The sequence below is a fragment of the Haliotis rufescens genome, unplaced genomic scaffold (genome assembly GCF_023055435.1).
Source record: "Haliotis rufescens isolate VD_foot unplaced genomic scaffold, xgHalRufe1.0.p SCAF_26, whole genome shotgun sequence".
NCBI classification, from domain to species: domain Eukaryota; kingdom Metazoa; phylum Mollusca; class Gastropoda; order Lepetellida; family Haliotidae; genus Haliotis; species Haliotis rufescens.
In genome coordinates, this window is record NW_025963957.1 from 5,267,216 (window position 1) to 5,285,267 (window position 18,052).

Below are 18,052 nucleotides of genomic sequence, written 5' to 3' on the forward strand. Positions count from 1 at the left end.
AAATACATGTGGGTCCAGTGTATATTATAAACACCTCTATTTATTCTTTCAACATTGGCTGAGCATTGTAATATATTTTACTTTCATATGATAAGGTAGGGGGAATATTTGATTTGATTTTTACACGTACAGGGCAGTGATCACGACATATGGGAGCCAGCATACCTGATTCACGTACCGAATCAACGTTACACACCAAGATTACATCAATTAATGAGCTGGATGTTTGCGTGATTCCAGTTGGTTCAGTGATGATTTGTTTAAGTCCAAATAGGGTTTCTAGAGGTCTCTTCTGTCGACAATATGTTAAAATCCCCAACAGTGAGAGGTACCATGTTCCGATCAATAGCATCTCTAATAGGATGTTTAATCGCATCAAAATAAGCGTCACCCTTGCATCAGATGTATAACATATGCGATCAAAAAAGAACTTTATTTACATTTAACTTGTAACCATATCACCTCGTGTTCATTTGTTTGTAGCTGGCCAAGAGACCCAACATGAAAATGATCTTTTACATATATAGCCACACCCCACGTCCCAAGATTTATTTATGTTGCAATAAAGCCCGAAGTGATGCAGGTGGCATGTCGTATACTGAATGCAGATCCATGTATGCAGCAAGCAGCATTAAACTAATTTTCATTTACTATTAGTATATGACAAGATTATGTTAGGTATTCGATGCACCTGTGCCAGAGCAAGGATGACATCACGTTTTTACACTAGAGTTCCATCCATACCCTTGGAACTTGTTATAGAATCCAGGTTTCAGTTCCAAATGTGGTCACAGGGGAAGTGACATCTCTAATGTTCTCTCTTTTACTAGGGCGGTGATATTGCTGGAATATTGCTAAAAGCGGCGTAAAACCATACTCACTCACTCACTCTAACACAGATTATAACACATAGACTTTGGTGTATACAGACATCAGTGATTGGGTTTTGTTTATTGTCAAGAATATTACAGCCTGTGAATAATAAAATCTCTGACAGACAAAACAATGGTTGACAGTATGAACAACGACAGTGATGCATCCCATAGGTTACAATGAAAGACTGTACATCAGACCACACATTGTGCACATTCCATCTTTAGTTTGGTCGCCCCTTGTGACAAACTTTGGTGTGATTGACATATTCTGACCCTGAAATCCAGTTGTCTTAAGACACAAGCAATCTCCTGATTTGAGGAAACCGCCTCCGTGGTCTACTGGTAGAGCGTCCGCCCGGAGAGCGGAAGGTCCGGGGTTCGATCCCCAGCCGCGTCATACCAAAAGACGTTAAAAGATGGTACCTGTTGTTACCCTGTCTTGGTAAATAAATGTCAATAGTGTCGGCATCGAACACTCAATAACACCCGTAAATCTGAAAACACATCGTGTTAACGACATTGTAAAATACAAATGTTATCAGTATTTGGGATTGAGAAGAAATTACTTATTTGACAAGGGTTTCAAGCAATTGGATCACAGCAGCCACTCCCATGAATTTAGAAGTTAAACCTTGTGTGTTTTCAAGTTGGAGCTTTCGAACGTAGACTCGATACATGTATCTGGAAATTTCATTTGATTTGCTTGTTTGTTGTTTAACGCCACACTCATAAATATTCCAGTTATATGACGGCGGTCTGTAAATAATCGAATCTGGACCAGACAATACAATGATTGATATAATGAGCATCGATTCAAGTCAGCGAGCCTGACAGCCCGATCCCATTAGTCGCCTCCTACGACAAGCATGGGAGTAATTTGAAAGACATTTGAATTTAAGGTCGAAACCCCAACATTGAAAACACATTTGGTTTATCTCCATTCTACCACGGCACAATGTCAAAACTCACTCAAACTCTTCGGTCATAGCGGATAAGTGACATCAGTTGAGACTAATATTTTCAGTTGGATGAAAAGGCAAATTCAGCGTCTGCACATAGATGTGCTTCATGTACTCAAACCAATTATTTTAGACTATTTTATGCTTCAATAAGACACAAAACATCAATTTGGCATTATTCAAACTGACATCCTTGGAATAAATGGAGCGATCTTAGTACTGTTTTGTTCTAAAGTGCACATCCCTATTATGACGTCATAAAGTTCTTCAGATGGGAAGTCTAAGTATTGTGACGCGGTTAACATGACGTGACAGTACGTGACAGGGTAGCCCCCAAAATTTAAATCCACGTTGATCTTGCTGAATATTATAATATACTCTAATTATTTTGTTGTTATGTTTTCCACCTGAAATATGCCGCCACATTTTTCTGCAAATATTGTAGGAACTTCAACGCGTTACTTAGCAACGTCAAAGAAATAAAGTAATTGTCAAACGGGCGGATTTGCGAACTAGTAATATTCTCTTTCATGGTAAGCTCATGGACTAAAGTAGATTTGATACCTCTGACGGACCAATCAGAATACAGGAGACTAATGTGTCATGGTATATTTTTCAATGTTTGTTACAGCTATCTCCAGCAATTACTGCTAGACGTTCATTCTGTATAACTTCCATGGATAATGTTACACCCGTCATTCATGTCATAAATTGGTGAAGATCGTTTGGAGATATAGCTCAGTCCATAGTAGGCTCTTGTACCTAAAGCAGAAGAGCTAGTATTTTTCGGCGTGAAATCCTTCGTTTGTAGCTGGTGTTACCATGGAGGGTGCGACGCCGGTGTACTGCGAATGATTGCCACTTAAGACGGAGACCTGGGCCATGGGCACCATCACCATTTCCGGGGTGGTCTGAAATGTATTGATGTGTCACATTTAAGTAAATATAACATAGGGCTCCATTACATTACCCCGTGGTCTAGGGGATAGTGAGTGAGTTTGGTTTAATTCCGCTTTAACAATATTCCAGTTATATCGCGGGATGTCAGCTTAATGTGGGAGGAACGCCCGAAGTGATGCAGGTCTCAGACGTTTACCACTACGTTGAAACCCACGAGCACGGGTATGCTGCTGCCAAAACTAGAACATAATCGGGGCGAACCGATATTCGAACCCACAATCACAGGTTTCTGGCGTGTCCAGGGGACACAACTCTGCACAGCGAATCGCGGCGCCTCAGACGACAGAGCCACCCGTGCCCCCCTCTAGTGAATAGAAGGTCGGTGGTTCGATCCCCTGGCCGTGCCATACCAAATGTTGATAAATGGCACCTGTTACTCTGCCTGGCACTCGGCGTTAAGCAGCTAAAGCTAAATGATCCGCACTATTTTGTGTCTATGTGGGATCAATGCAAAACTGCGGCATGATATCTTAGTGGACTGGCACTATTAAACCGACATTAGTCCCGACCAGCACGTGCATCTAAACGGCCTCCGTGGTCTGGTGGTCGAGCGTCCGCCCGGAGAGCGGAAGGTCCGGGTTTCGATCCCTGGCCGCGTCATACCAAAATATGTTAAAAGATGGTACTTGTTGTTACCCTGCTCGGTGCTCGGTATTGAAGGGCTAAAACAAGGACTGGTTTCCTCGGAGGTCGTATACTGTGTCTGATTGGGATGTTAAACTGCGGCATGGTATCTCAGTGGACTAGCACTATAAAATCGACATTAGTCCGGACTAGTACAAGCACACACACACACACACACACACACACACATGCAAGCCGCTATATGAGCGCAATAATCTTGAACGCGACGTCAAACCCCATTTCACCTCACCTCACAAGCAGCTACATACAGGTGCTTGCACGTCGCTAAATAAATGTTATAATGTTGAAGTCATATGAAACGGTCCACATTTTCCTATATGTTCTCCAAACGGCAGTGGAACCCCGACAATCTGGACATGCCGTTGCCGCTGAAACCGCCCGGATTAACGATGATATAGATATTTAGATGCTCCTTTCAGGTGTCCGGATAGCGGAGTGGTCGCGATAACTGGGTCCGAATTAACGATTAAGTATATATTTAGATGCTCCTTTCAGGTGTCCGGATAGCGGAGTGTTCGGAATAACTTGGTTCGGATTAACGATGAAGTATGACCTCAGATGTTCCTTGCGAGTGCCCGGATAGCGGAGTGTTTCGGATAACTGGGTCCGAATTTACTTTGAAGTATACACTTAGATGTTCCTTGCAGGTGTCCGGATAGTGGAGTGTTCGGATAACTGGGTCCGGATTAATGAGGGTTCACTGTATATCAGACTCACCTGTGGTCGGCAGGCCAGCACGCCGCCGAGTATTGTGATGACCAGTGTGAGGACCCAGCCAAGGATCATGCTGACCATGATGCTGTAGAGAACAGCGAAGAATCTCCCGGCAATGTCAGTACAGACATCGTCAAACGAGGAGCTGGACAGACAATACGTACACAATGCCAGAGTGAGTGAGTGACTGAGTAAGTTGAGTTTCCGCTGGTTATGGAAATATTTCAGCATTTTTCCCCATCACGACTAGGAAAGACTGGAAATGGCTTGTCACATGTTTATTTGTTGTTTAACGCCGCACTCAGTAATATTCCAGCTATAAGACGGCGGTCTGTAGTGAGTGAGTGAGTTGGGTTTTAACGCCGCTTTTAACAGTATTCCAGTTATATCACGGCGTGTCAGCTTAATGTGGGAGGAAAGCCCGGAGTGATGCAGGTCTCAGACGTTTACCACTTCGGTGAAACCCACGAGCACGGGTATGGTGCTGACAAACCTAGAAACATAATTGGGGCGATCCGAGATTCGAACCCACAATCATAAGTTTATGGCGTGCCCAGGGGACGCAACTCTGCACAGCGAATCGCGGCGCCTTAGACGACTGGGCCACCCGTGCCCCCCGGCGGTCTGTAAATAATCGAGTCAGGACCAGATAATCCAGTGATTAATATCATGAGCATTTATCCACACAATTCGGATACGATGACATGCATGAACCAAGTCAGCGAGCCTGACAACCTGATCCCGTTAGTCGCCTCTTACGACAAGCATAGTTGCTTTTTACGGCAAGAATGGGTTGCTGAAGATCTGTTCCACCACGGATCTTCACGGGTCTCGGGTTTGGTCAGTCTTGTGGTTATACGGATGGCGTTAAGTCAGTTACCTATACTACATTATACAGGGATTCCCTAAGCATTCGCTGAATGTGGTACAGGTTTATGTGCAGTGACCTGAGAGAGAACGAAATAGTCTTACTCGCAGGAAGCGTTGGCATAACTGATACCAGTTAATGCTAGTCCGGCTATGACGACGAAGATCCCCATGGCCAGTAGAGTAAGGATGCAGAACACCATCTGGGTGATGTACTGAAGAAGAAGAAGAGAGAATCAGTTTGTTGCACTCAGTCATCGTATGTACAAGCACTGCAATTGATACGGGGATGCATACATGGTGGTGGATAGAAATACCTTGACAACTGGACTTCATCACCACTGTGAACACACCTAGTGAGTGGGCATGTTTCATGTTCGCCACTCTGAACAGTATTGTCGTTACATGTACATCCGGGTGTGTCGGCTTGGTGTGGGAGGAAGGCCTGAGGTCTTATAGACTAAGTATATAGCGAAATGTAATGTCTTTAAGTTTGTGAGAAGTTGGGCTCATTCTCTTTGACACAAGGTTTAAGAAATCCATTGGTCCCTCTATTTTTCGCCGGCCTTTTCGGCGTCCATTTTGGATTTCAAAACGGCCTCGTCTTAATCTGCCAAAGATACAAATAACCAAATGATAACAACAGGGTCCAGGCTCTTTGATCAAATTTCAAATATGTTTCTTCTAAAATTCATAAATTTTCCGTAACCGAGTGATGTGTATACATGTGGCTGCTAGTTCGGTCTCCTGATTATATAGCGCCAGCCCACTGAGATATGATGCCGTAGTTTAACATGCATACCCCACTCAGACACAGTATACCGACTCCGAGCCGACCATTCCTTGTTTTATCCCTTTAATGCCGAGCACCAGGGTGCCGTTGTACAAAGCGATCTTAGCGCTAAGTTGATCGTAATTCCTATATCTTGACATAGACTTATGACAGTCGTAGCGCTAAGGTCGTTTTGTACAACGGCACCCGGGCAGGGTAACAAGTACCATCTTGGCAGGGTAACAATTACCATTTTGGCAGGGTAACAAGTACCATCTTGGCAGGGTAACAAGTACCATCTCGGCAGGGTAACAAGTACCACCTCGGCAGGATAATTTTTTAACGTCTCTTAGTATGACGGACAGACGCTCTATCCACTAGGCCACGGAGACTATCAAATAATGTGAGTATACATATTACCACATATGTCTGCCCTTAGACGCGGTAGATGTGGGTGTAGAGAAAAATTGGTGTTTGCATTTTGCGCGCGTGTCTGTGTGTGTGTTTGCGTGCGGGCATATGCTTGTGCGTGTACGTGTGTGTGTCTCTCTCTCTGTCTGTGTGCGTGCTTGTGTGCCTCCCTGTGTACGTGTGTCTCATTCGTCACCACTCGCCCTTTTCCGTAACCTGCAAGAAGACTCGTCCCCCTATCGATAAATGCTATATGCGAAAATACGACAAACCAATCAGAATACGCGTATGATTTCAAGTTCTTCGTCAAAGAATCCCTCAGAAATAATTTCTGTTTTTACATATGTCTTGCATCTAAAAATATACCCAAGACACAGTTAAATGTGTTCAATCTTACTGTATAATTTCGCATGTCCTGATGTGCTTTAAATTGCATCTGAAATATAAGTAATATAGGGGAAATATATGGGAACCATTGCGCAACGAGTTGACAATTGTTTTAGGTACGCCCGTTTGCGCTAAGACGGAACCTGGTTGCAAAAATGGCCACGAGTGGGGCACGAGTCACTATTCGGCTTGTCCCGGAATAACACGAGTTGGTCACGAATGCGTGTGTATGTGTGGGTGCGTGTGCGTGTGCGTGTGCGTGTGGAGTGTGTGAATACCAGTGAATGCAATTATCCTAGGAATTGTTTTGTGTTATTCTTGTAAATAAAATAGCTGGGATTGAAAGGGTTTATTTATATCATCACCTACAACCCCACTATCAAGCCTCCATGTAAATATGGCCGAGTCGTCTAAGTTGCTTCCCTTGGGCACGCCAGAAACCTATGATTGTGGGTTTAAATCCCGGTTCGCCCCGATTATGTTTCTAGGTTTGTCAGCACCATACCCGTGCTCGTGGGTTTCACCGAAGTGGTAAACGTCTGAGAACTGCATCACTTCGGGCTTTCTTCCCATATTAAGCTGACACGCCGTGATATAACTGTAATACTGTTAAAAGCGGCGTTAAACCCAACTCACTCACTCCATGTAAACAACATCGACACTTCCCTTTCCATGTACATAAAACAATTCTGATAAAAACAGACTCGATTGAACGATCCCGACCACATCATGACCATGTGTTTATGAATCATTATCAGACAGTGATGACAGGGAAACGTTCGCGTACATGCCCCACCGATGGCACCCGTCACAAACACATGCAAAGGCAAGTCACCTGAAACAACATGGGAACATTTAGTACGAGTCAAAATAGGGATGTCATCCAACATCATTTTGGTCACTTATGCGGCAAATTTGGAAATGTCTTCCACGTGTCTACCATCAACCCTTTTGAAAGCTTTACTGTGGCCCCGAACACATACACTGGGGACAGGTCGGATGCATGTTTCTAGGGATTCAGAAGGATATAAATATCCTTACGCCTCCTTTTGCCCGGCAGCAGGTTGCTAGGAGCCCAATAAGGCCTGGTACTATGTACTGAAAATAAAATGATACGACATATTAAACAATGCTGACACGATAATTGACTTGTATGCATCATATACATATATATATATAACAAAATGAAAATTGGCACTGTATGCGTTATCTATGTGAAACTAAGCTCATAAAATAATTGACATGTTTGCATCATATATGAAAAGCAATGCTGATAATACACTCTTCAAAAAAAGAAACGCATAGGTGTTTTGGGAATTCCAATTACATTTTCTTTCCAAGCAATCGTTACAAAGTCAATTCTTATGTTTGATTCCCGTTAATCATGCCATGTTTGTTGTGCATTGCGCGCAAACACATCTCAAAATGGTTTTTTTGTAAACGTTTATCAGCAAAAATGCAAAGGATGCACGGAAATTGCTTTCAGAAAAAAGTTTCAGCACAATGCACGTGCAAAATGTTGGAAACAAGAGTAGAGACACTGACTATAAAAGACCGTACAAAATTCACCAGTTCATTACGAATATTCTGACGTGAACGGAGGTCGAAAAATGCCAAGATTAACTGCAGCTGAACGAAATATCGCCATTGGACGTTTGGAAGCAGGGGAGTCCCAGTCTGCCGTTGCAAGACACTTCAACGTTCACCAAAGCACCACATCTCGACTATGGGATCGATATACCCGCACTAATTCGACTCAAGATCATCCCAGAAGTGGAAGACCAAGAGAGACCACCCCTGCTCAGGATCGGTACATCCGGTTGCATCACCTTCGGAATCGATTTGCTACAGCACCGGACACTATAAGACAAGTGCCTGGTATGCAAATAATTTCCGACCAAACCATCAGAAATCGTCTGAGGGAAGTGGGAATTCGAGCGAGACGTCCAAAAGTTGGACCTGTCTTGCGACGTCTACACCGTCAACGACGTATCCGGTGGTGCAACAGAGTACAGGCATGGGATCTCAGGAACTGGCGACGCGTTTGGTTCAGCGATGAGTCACGTTTTCTTCTTCAACGACGGTATGGAAGACAACGTGTATACCGACGTCGACATGAACGTTTTGCGCTGAACTGCGTTCGACAGGTGGACCGATTTTGTGGAGGGAGTGTCATGGTGTGGGGAGCCATATCCTACACGGATAGATCAGTTAGTGGTTCTCCAGGGCAATGCAGCAAACCGATACATAGACCAAATTCTGCGTCCTCACCTCTTCCAAACTTTGGACCTCTAGAGGGAGCTGTTCCAACATGACAACGCTCGGCCCAACACAGCACATGCAACATTTAATTTCCTTGTTAATGAGAACATCAATGGTTTTCCATGACCGTCCAAATCGCCTGATCTCAACCCGATTAAACATTTGTGGGACGAACGTGATCGACGAGTCCGTCAACGTCACCAGCGTCCCCACACACTGGCACAACTCGCCAACGCCTTACAAAATTAATGCTAACCATGACCACAATGCTTTTGTCGATCAATGGGTTTCATTTTATTTGATTGTGTTCACGCATATTCTGTGTAGATACTTTTACATCCGCTTAATAAATATCCTTATTTTTTTAACTATGCGTTTCTTTTTTTGAAGAGTGTATAATTTATATGTGTGCATCGTATATATATGAAAACTAATCTCAGAAGGTAATTTACATGCAAGCATATATATATGCTGATAAAATAATTAACTTATGTCCATCTTACAGATAAAATAATGCTGGTACGATAATTGACACGCATACCGAAAACAAACTTGATCAAATAATTGACATGCATGCCTAAAGCAAACTTGATCAAATAATTGACATGTATACCGAAAACAAACTTGATCAAATAATTGACACGCATGCCGGAAACAAACTTGATCAAATAATTGACATGTATGCCGAAAACAAACTTGATCAAATATTTGACATGCATGCACGCTTCAAAACCATAATCATTTTGTACCGAGGAGCAAAAGACAATATACCGAGTTGTCTTTTGGAAAATTAAAGAACTGTTGTTAAAGTATTTAATCAGCTCTCACTCACGTAACAGTTTGGAAACGTTTATCGGTAATTTTGTGTAATATTAATTGGTTCAATGAAGACTTGGGTTAGAAATGAATCTGCAGCCATACGATACCTATCATAAAAGCAAATTGATTGATTTTCACAGACAAGATGACTAAGATACCCACCAGGAGTTGTTTATTATGCCAAAGCATGTTTTAAATTTTGAAACATTTTAAATTGAATTATATTTTCAAAATTAAAACGACGTAGAGGTATTCTTTGAGCGCTGACTAAGCTAATACTGTTCCTGTTTTGGATATAATATTGCTAACTCGAAAATCAAACATGATAAAATCAGCTGAGAGGTGCAGTTTCGTTTGCTCCTTAGTGTACTTGTCATTGTCGTAAGACATAATTAAAGGATTGTCGTATAAAATTATAAAATTCGTTATAAAATTGCATGTACATGTAAATGACGTGGTCAGCTTTATGGTGGACACAACAGCAGTATCGTAACTTACACCGAAGCCTAAGCTCCACACTGGGAGATATGCAAAGCCTGTGAAATTGGACACTTCCTTGAAGAGACTGTCAAAGTAAACGCCCATCAAGGCGCTGAAAACAGTACCTGTGGAATAAAAATATAACTAGTAAAGTAAACGAACGAGGAATAAATTTGACACTGACATTCAACATTGAAAGCCTAAAGCCAAGGTATTCCTGTCGAGTCAAACATGAAACTAGACAACGCTAACTGATTTTGTTTATGGATGTAAGGGTTTTGGCAGAAACGTATACACTACAGGTTTGATTTCGATTTTTGTTGTGAAATTGCAAATATTCCACGTAGACGTTGTGATTAATTCGCGAATAATACGCCAATTTATTGTTTTTTAAGTACTATCACATCTCGACGTCAACGCGCGGTGGGCCATGGTTATATTTTCTTAAATAATTTGCAAACACATTCTCTCAAATACATGTAAAAAATGGAATTCCCCCTTCCCCTCCTAACACACACACACACACACACACACACACACACACACACACACACACACACACACACACACACACACACACACACACATACATACATACATACATACATACATAAATACATACATACACACACACACACATCCATATTCATATGAATTATATTAATTAATGCTCAAATGCTCACATCATGATTATTCCCATTATGACGACAGAGGGGGTAAAATGCGCCTACCTATAGAATAATGGACCGATCCAGTCACCCATAAGATTTCATTGATGTCAATGTCTTCAAATAATGAGAGCATCTCGTAAATAGATAACTTGTGTCTAATCCTGCTGTGTTTAGTCAGTTAAATATGATTACAGTCACCAACATTTCAATAAGACAGGCGGTCAGGAAGACAGCTAAATATCTGGCGTTAGTCTGTACTGTGATATATGAACATCATTTGTCCTCTGTGCATCCAAATAAATTCCTACATCTTGACATACCATTTTCACTATTTGTTTGACCACGTGAGCCAACACGATTTTATACCTGATGTACGTACGTATGCAAATAAACCTTTGAAGATTGGCATGCGATATCATGAACTGCGTTCAAATGACTAGATGACCCAGAATTACAATTTATCACATAGATTTGTTTTTATTTATTCCATGCACAGCTCAGGACAGGATTATGAATCATAGGCAATTTGAAACCAGGACATGTGTGACACCTGATCGGCTGATGCCTCAGATGCGAAGTCTCGCCCTGTAGATTACAAATAGAACTTATGACTAAACCGTGCATATCCCATGTCATATGGTCTATTAAGCGGTATAGAAAGGTCACATAAATAGCCGTTGTTTTCTTCTCTAGATAGTAATAAAAGCGACAAAACCCTTTCCATATTCATAAGAAATTTCTGTACGATTCCGACTGCAAACATACTAAGTTGAAATTTCAAGATAATGATCGTGAAATTGCAAGATAATAAGTTGAAATTTTCAGATTTTAACTTGAATTATAACGTTTGTATCTTCAAATTTCAACTTAGTATCTTGAAATTTAAAAAAGAATAAAAAAGGAAATGGCCCTAAAAGGTTTCCGTAGTATAAAATTTGATTACTCAAAGTTGCTTGAGTGTCTCCAATACATACTATTGGCAGTTTATTTAGTACGTAGATTAATTAGTATTTAGTAGTCGCTCCCCTTTATATATTTGCTGTTTTGAATTTTCAGCAATTTCTAAAGTCTTGAAGTAGCACTGTTAATAAAATCTTCTATAAAGACTGGCTGTTGTCATTGATTAATCTAAGCAGAGTCATACACTTTACAAATGTTTCGATTCTTACGACAATCAAGTTATTGCTGATGAAAGACGTTAATCAATGTCATCACAAATACCCGGTACAGATTACAGAAGCTTAATTGGTCGATATTTACCTGTATCCAAAACGCTACAGATATACGTGGTGATATTTACTTGAGGGCGCGGGACAAAAAGATAAATATGTGTTACATAACACTTCTTGTATAATCCTGCTTGAACACATCCCATAAAAGGTCAAATGGTCCATCTCTCGTTTAATCTGGCAGGAAAACCGGTTTAGCGTCATATCGTCAACTGTATTTCACAAACACGAAACAATTCGAAAAACGTAATTGGCTACATTGACTTATGCACTCTGTACTTCTTTGTTATATGGGACAGATTGCCTCCGTGGTCTAGAGGTAGAGCGTCCGTCCGGAGAGCAGAAGGTCCGGGATTCGATCCAAAAGACGTTAAAAGATGGTTCTTGTTGTTACCCTGTCTGGCTCTCGACATTAAGGGGCTAAAACAAGGACTTGTCGGCTCGGAGTCAGTATACTGTGTCTGAGAGAGGTATTCATGTTAAACTGCGGCATGGTATCTCAGTGAGCTAGCACTATAAATCGGCATCAGTCCGGACTAGTACAAGCAGTCACACACACACTTGCATGCACGTCGCTATATAAGTGCAATAATCTTGGACACGACGTTAAACCCCATTTAACCTCAACTATTGTACCGGACTATTTCTATTGTTCAAGGAATGAGGTTACGAGTTAATGACGCTCTATTTAACGAAGTATACTTGACTTAAAGGTGAAGACTATCTAGTCTATTTGTATGTTTGAATGGGAAACTATAAGAGTGTATATGCAACTTTTATCTGCATACTACACATTGATAGTAATCACTATAATTGTCATTGCCAGTTTGAACGAGCACGCATGCGGCGTCAGGTCTAATTATATCAGCAAGGTGATCGACAAATTATACAGTGGCTGACACTGACAATCATTTGTCACTATCAATGCATAACATGTTTTGCTCAATATTTGTACTAATAATATGAAATCCTTTAAAAGTTTTGGTTATATGATTCAAATAAGAATAACCATATTATGAAAAATGTAATCTATGAAATAGCGAAAAACATCCAACAGTTAATCATATACCATGTGTTAACATTATGGGACGTCACTTGTGATCCTTAACAATGATTGTGTCAACGCCCGCGCACCATAAAACTAATTAGTTCCATAAAACATTGTAGAATATTGTCGGATAACCCGCTGTAGTGTTGACGTATCTTCGCATAGATTTTACAAAGTTCCTGCTGAGGCTCCAAGGGAAGTCAGCGAAATAAAATAAAATACTTTTGGGTTGTAGTGCAAGCTTTGTTGGCGTGAATCTCCAGCATACATGTCACTAATATACATGTATGGTAGTGTTTACAGCGTTCCATCGTCACGCCGAAACCCAGGGTTCGATTTCCGACATGGGTACAATGTGTGAAGCCTATATCTGGTGTCCCCCGCCGTGATATTGCTGGAATATTGCTAAAAGCGCAGTCACTAGCATAAATATCACATGTATTTCTACCTTCTATCGACATATGGTTTCGTTCTGAAGTCAACGAGCCATACGACTATACTGTGTACACAGATTTCATTTCACTACATAATGCTATCTCCAACTCAAATGATACCATTCAGGTAGGTGATAACAACGAATTTGCGAGTTCAATCGATAAACAAACAAAACCTAAATACATCTTGGGTCCAAAGACGCGCCTGATAACCGGTTCTTGTAAATTAGGTTACAGCAAGTTAAGACATAAATGGGGTCACGGGTGGTCTAGCTTTCTAAAGCTTCGCATTATACTGTGTAATGTGTAATTGCCTCCCTTAGGAGTGACAAGCAGCTATGATCGAGGCTTCGAATTCAAGATTCGCCCTTTTTGCGTTTCTCAGTTTGTCAGCCACATGTCCAGCACCAAAGACGTAAATCAAATTGGCGTTAAACACAACTCACTCAGTCACTCAGTCACCCCAAGTACCCCATGCTTGTCTAGTACCCCAGGTCCACAGTACCCCATGCTTGTCTGGTACCCCAGGTCCACAGTACCCAATGCTTTTCCGCTACCCCAGGCCCACAGTACCCCATGCTTGTCTGGTACCCCAGGTCCACAGTACCCAATGCTTTTCCGCTACCCCAGGTCCACAGTACCCAATGCTTTTCCGCTACCCCAGGTCCACAGTACCCAATGCTTTTCCGCTACCCCAGGTCCACAGTACCCAATGCTTTTCCGCTACCCAAGGTCCACGGTACCCCATGCTTTTCCGCTACCCCAGGTCCACAGTACCCCATGCTTTTCCGCTACCCAAGGTCCACAGTACCCAATGCTTTTCCGCTACCCCAGGTCCACAGTACCCCATGCTTTTCCGCTACCCCAGGTCCACAGTACCCCATGCTTTTCCGCTACCCCAGGTCCACAGTACCCCATGCTTTTCCGCTACCCCATGTCCACAGTACCCCATGCTTTCCGCTACCCAAGGTCCACAGTACCCCATGCTTTTCCGCTATCCCAGGTCCACAGTACCCCATGCTTGTCTGCAACCCCAGGTCCACAGTACCTCATTCTTGTCTGGTACCCCAGGTCCACAGTACCCAATGCTTTTCCGCTATCCCAGGTCCACAGTACCCCATGCTTGTCTGCTACCCCAGGTCCACAGTACCCAATGCTTTTCCGCTACCCCAGGTCCACAGTACCCTATGCTTTTCCGCTACCCCAAGTCCACAGTACCCTATGCTTTTCCGCTATCCCAGGCCAACAGTACCCCATGCATGTCTGCTACCTAAGGTCCACAGTACCCATTTCTTGTCTGGTACCCCATGTCCACAGTACCCCATGCTTGTCTGCTACCCCAGGTCCACAGTACCCCATGCTTTTCCGCTATCCCAGGTCCACACTACCCAATGCTTGTCTGGTACCCCAGGTCCACAGTACCCCATTCTTGTCTGCTACCCCAGGTCCACAGTACCCCATTCTTGTCTGGTACCCCATGCTTTTCCGCTATCCCAGGTCCACAGTACCCCATTCTTGTCTGGTACCCCATTCTTGTCTGCTACCCCAGGTCCACAGTACCCCATGCTTTTCCGCTACCCAAGGTCCACAGTACCCCATGCCTTTCCGCTATCCCAGGCCCACAGTACCCCATGCTTGTCTGGTACCCCAGGTCCACAGTACCCCATTCTTGTCTGGTACCCCAGGTTCACAGTACCCCATGCTTTTCCGCTATCCCAGGTCCACAGTACCCCATGCTTGTCTGCTACCCCAGGTCCACAGTACCCCATGCTTGTCTGCTACCCCAGGTCCACAGTACCCCATTCTTTTCCGCTATCCCAGTCCCCAGTACCCATCACCCAAATGACTGCCGTGTACCACAGTCCTCAGTATCTCATGTTTGTCCAGTACCACAGTCCCCAGTACCCAATGACTGCCCAGTACCACAGTCCCCAATACCCAATGATTGCCCATTACCTCAGTTCCCAATACCCAACGATTGCGCATTACGCCAGTACCGAGTACCCATTGATTGTCCAGTACCAAGGCCCTCAGTACCCATTGATTGTCAAGTACCCCAGTCCCCCTGTACCCATTGATTGTCCAGTACCCAAGTCCCCAGTACCCATTGATTGTCCTGTACCCCAGTCCCCCAGTACCCATTGATTGCCCAGTACCCAAGTCCCCAGTACCCATTGATTGTCCAGTACCCCAGTCCCCAGTACCCATTGATTGTCCAGTACCCCAGTCCCCCAGTACCCATTGATTGCCCAGTACCCAAGTCCCCAGTACCCATTGATTGCCCAGTACCCAAGTCCCCCAGTACCCATTGATTGTCCAGTACCCCAGTCCCCCAGCACCCATTGATTGTCCAGTACCCCAGTCCCCCATTACCCATTGATTGTCCAGTACCCAAGTCCCCCATTACCCATTTATTGTCAAGTATCCCAGTCCCTAGTACCCATTGATTGTCCAGTACCCAAGTCCCCCATTACCCATTTATTGTCAAGTACCCCAGTCCCTAGTACCCATTGATTGTCCAGTACCCCAGTCTCCAGTACCCATTGATTGTCCAGTACCCAAGTTCCGAATACCCATTGATTATCCAGTCTCCAAGCCCCCCATTACCCATTGATTGTCCAGTACCCCAGTCCCCAAGTACCCATTGATTGTCCAGTATCCCAGTCCCCCAGTACCCATTGATTGCCCAGTACCCCAGTCTCCAGTACCCATTGATTGTCCAGTACCCAAGTTCCGAATACCCATTGATTATCCAGTCTCCCAGCCCCCCAGCACCCATTGATTGTCCAGTACCCCAGTCCCCCAGTACCCATTGATTGTCCAGTACCCCAGTCCCAAGTACCCATTGATTGTCCAGTACCCCTGTCCCCCAGTACCCATTGATTGTCCAGTACCCAAGTCCCCAGTACCCATTGATTGTCCAGTACCCCAGTCCCCCGGTACCCATTGATTGTCCAGTACCCCAGTCACCCAGTACCCATTGATTGTCCAGTACCCCAGCCCCCAGTACCCATTGATTGTCCAGTGCCCCAGTCCCCCAGTACCCATTGATTGTCCAGTACCCAAGTCCCCAGTACCCATTGATTGTCCAGTACCCCAGTCCCCCATTACCCATTGATTGTCCAGTACCCAAGTCCCCAGTACCCATTGATTGTCCAGTACCAAAGTCCCCCATTACCCATTGATTGTCCAGTACCCCAGTCCCCCATTACCCATTGATTGTCCAGTACCCAAGTCCCGTGTACCCATTGATTGTCCAGTACCCCTGTCCCCCATTACCCATTGATTGTCCAGTACCCAAGTCCCCAGTACCCAGTACCCATTGATTGTCCAGTACCCCAGTCCCCAGTACCCATTGATTGTCCAGTACCCCAGTCCCCCATTACCCATTGATTGTCAAGTACCCAAGTCCCCAGTACCCATTGATTGTCCAGTACCCCAGTCCCCAGTACCCATTGATTGTCCAGTACCCCAGTCCCCAAGTGCCCATTGATTGTCCAGTGCCCAAGTCCCCAGTACCCATTGATTGTCCAGTACCCCAGTACCCCAGTACCAATTGATTGTCCAGTACCCCAGTCCCCCAGTACCCATTGATTGTCCAGTACCCCAGTACCCCAGTACCCAGTACCCATTGATTGTCTAGTACCCCAGTCCCTTATGCTTGTCGTAAGGGCCGGCCGGTGAGTACCTGAAGTAAAGTTTATGTAAAAGTAAACTCACCACATGCCAGCACCAATCCTGAAATAATCCCATTAGCAATAAAAACTCCTCTCTTCTCCTGATCAGCCATGTCTGTTGCGTTATGACTGAGCTACGACGAAATCGGACGAGAGAAAATGACCAACTGAGCACCCTCCCTAAACGATCGCCCTAGCGCGTCTCTATGTACATAGTGATTGTCAGCTGACTACAACCAGTGATGTTTGTATATGCTGCTCTCTATATATATCAATGATATAAAAGCTATATGTAGTTTCTTTGTGATATCGGATTCTCGCGACGGTTATCAAGGTCAAGGTCAGATTTTTACGTTTATCTCAGTTGTGATCATGTCGCATTTTTATTTTCGTCGCAATTTTCAATTAATGGCGATTCCTGCGCAAAATATGTCCCAAGTCCCCTCTCTCACTTATATTTTCTTTTAACAGATGAAGGGTGCCTAGCTCATTGCATGCTGAATACCATTTATTTATTAGATTTATTACTGTTTACTCATTGAAAAAAAATCAAATATATGGAGGTTATCACGCAAGTGTGTCTTGGGGTGGTAAATATTCTGTATTAGGAATAAACATTGTATTTGGCATGCCTTGGTGAACTTAGTACATAGTGTCTATTCCTAATACATATATTTACCATCCCAAAACACACAAGCCTGATAACCTCTTAATCGTATAATGTCATTCTTAAATTCTCTCATCGAAAAACCTGATCTCATCTCTCACAAATGGTTACTAAACATTGCATGTTGTCCTGGGATGTGCGCATAACATACTCTTATAAAAAGTTGGAAAACTTC

At 43.5% G+C, this 18,052-nt stretch overlaps 1 protein-coding gene across 1 annotated transcript; it reads right to left on the reverse strand.

Annotated features, from left to right (window-relative positions):
• Nucleotides 1-920: 920 nt before the first annotated feature.
• LOC124147369 lies at nucleotides 921-17,435 on the reverse strand. Its single transcript, XM_046518067.2, has 6 exons — nucleotides 17,254-17,435; nucleotides 10,170-10,276; nucleotides 7,632-7,688; nucleotides 5,126-5,235; nucleotides 4,157-4,298; nucleotides 921-2,745 (listed from the first exon to the last, which is right to left on the reverse strand). Exons 1-6 carry the CDS (start codon nucleotides 17,321-17,323, stop codon nucleotides 2,611-2,613), a joined length of 621 nt encoding a protein of 206 aa, XP_046374023.2. The 5' UTR covers nucleotides 17,324-17,435; the 3' UTR covers nucleotides 921-2,610.
• Between the last annotated feature and the right edge of the window lie 617 nt (nucleotides 17,436-18,052).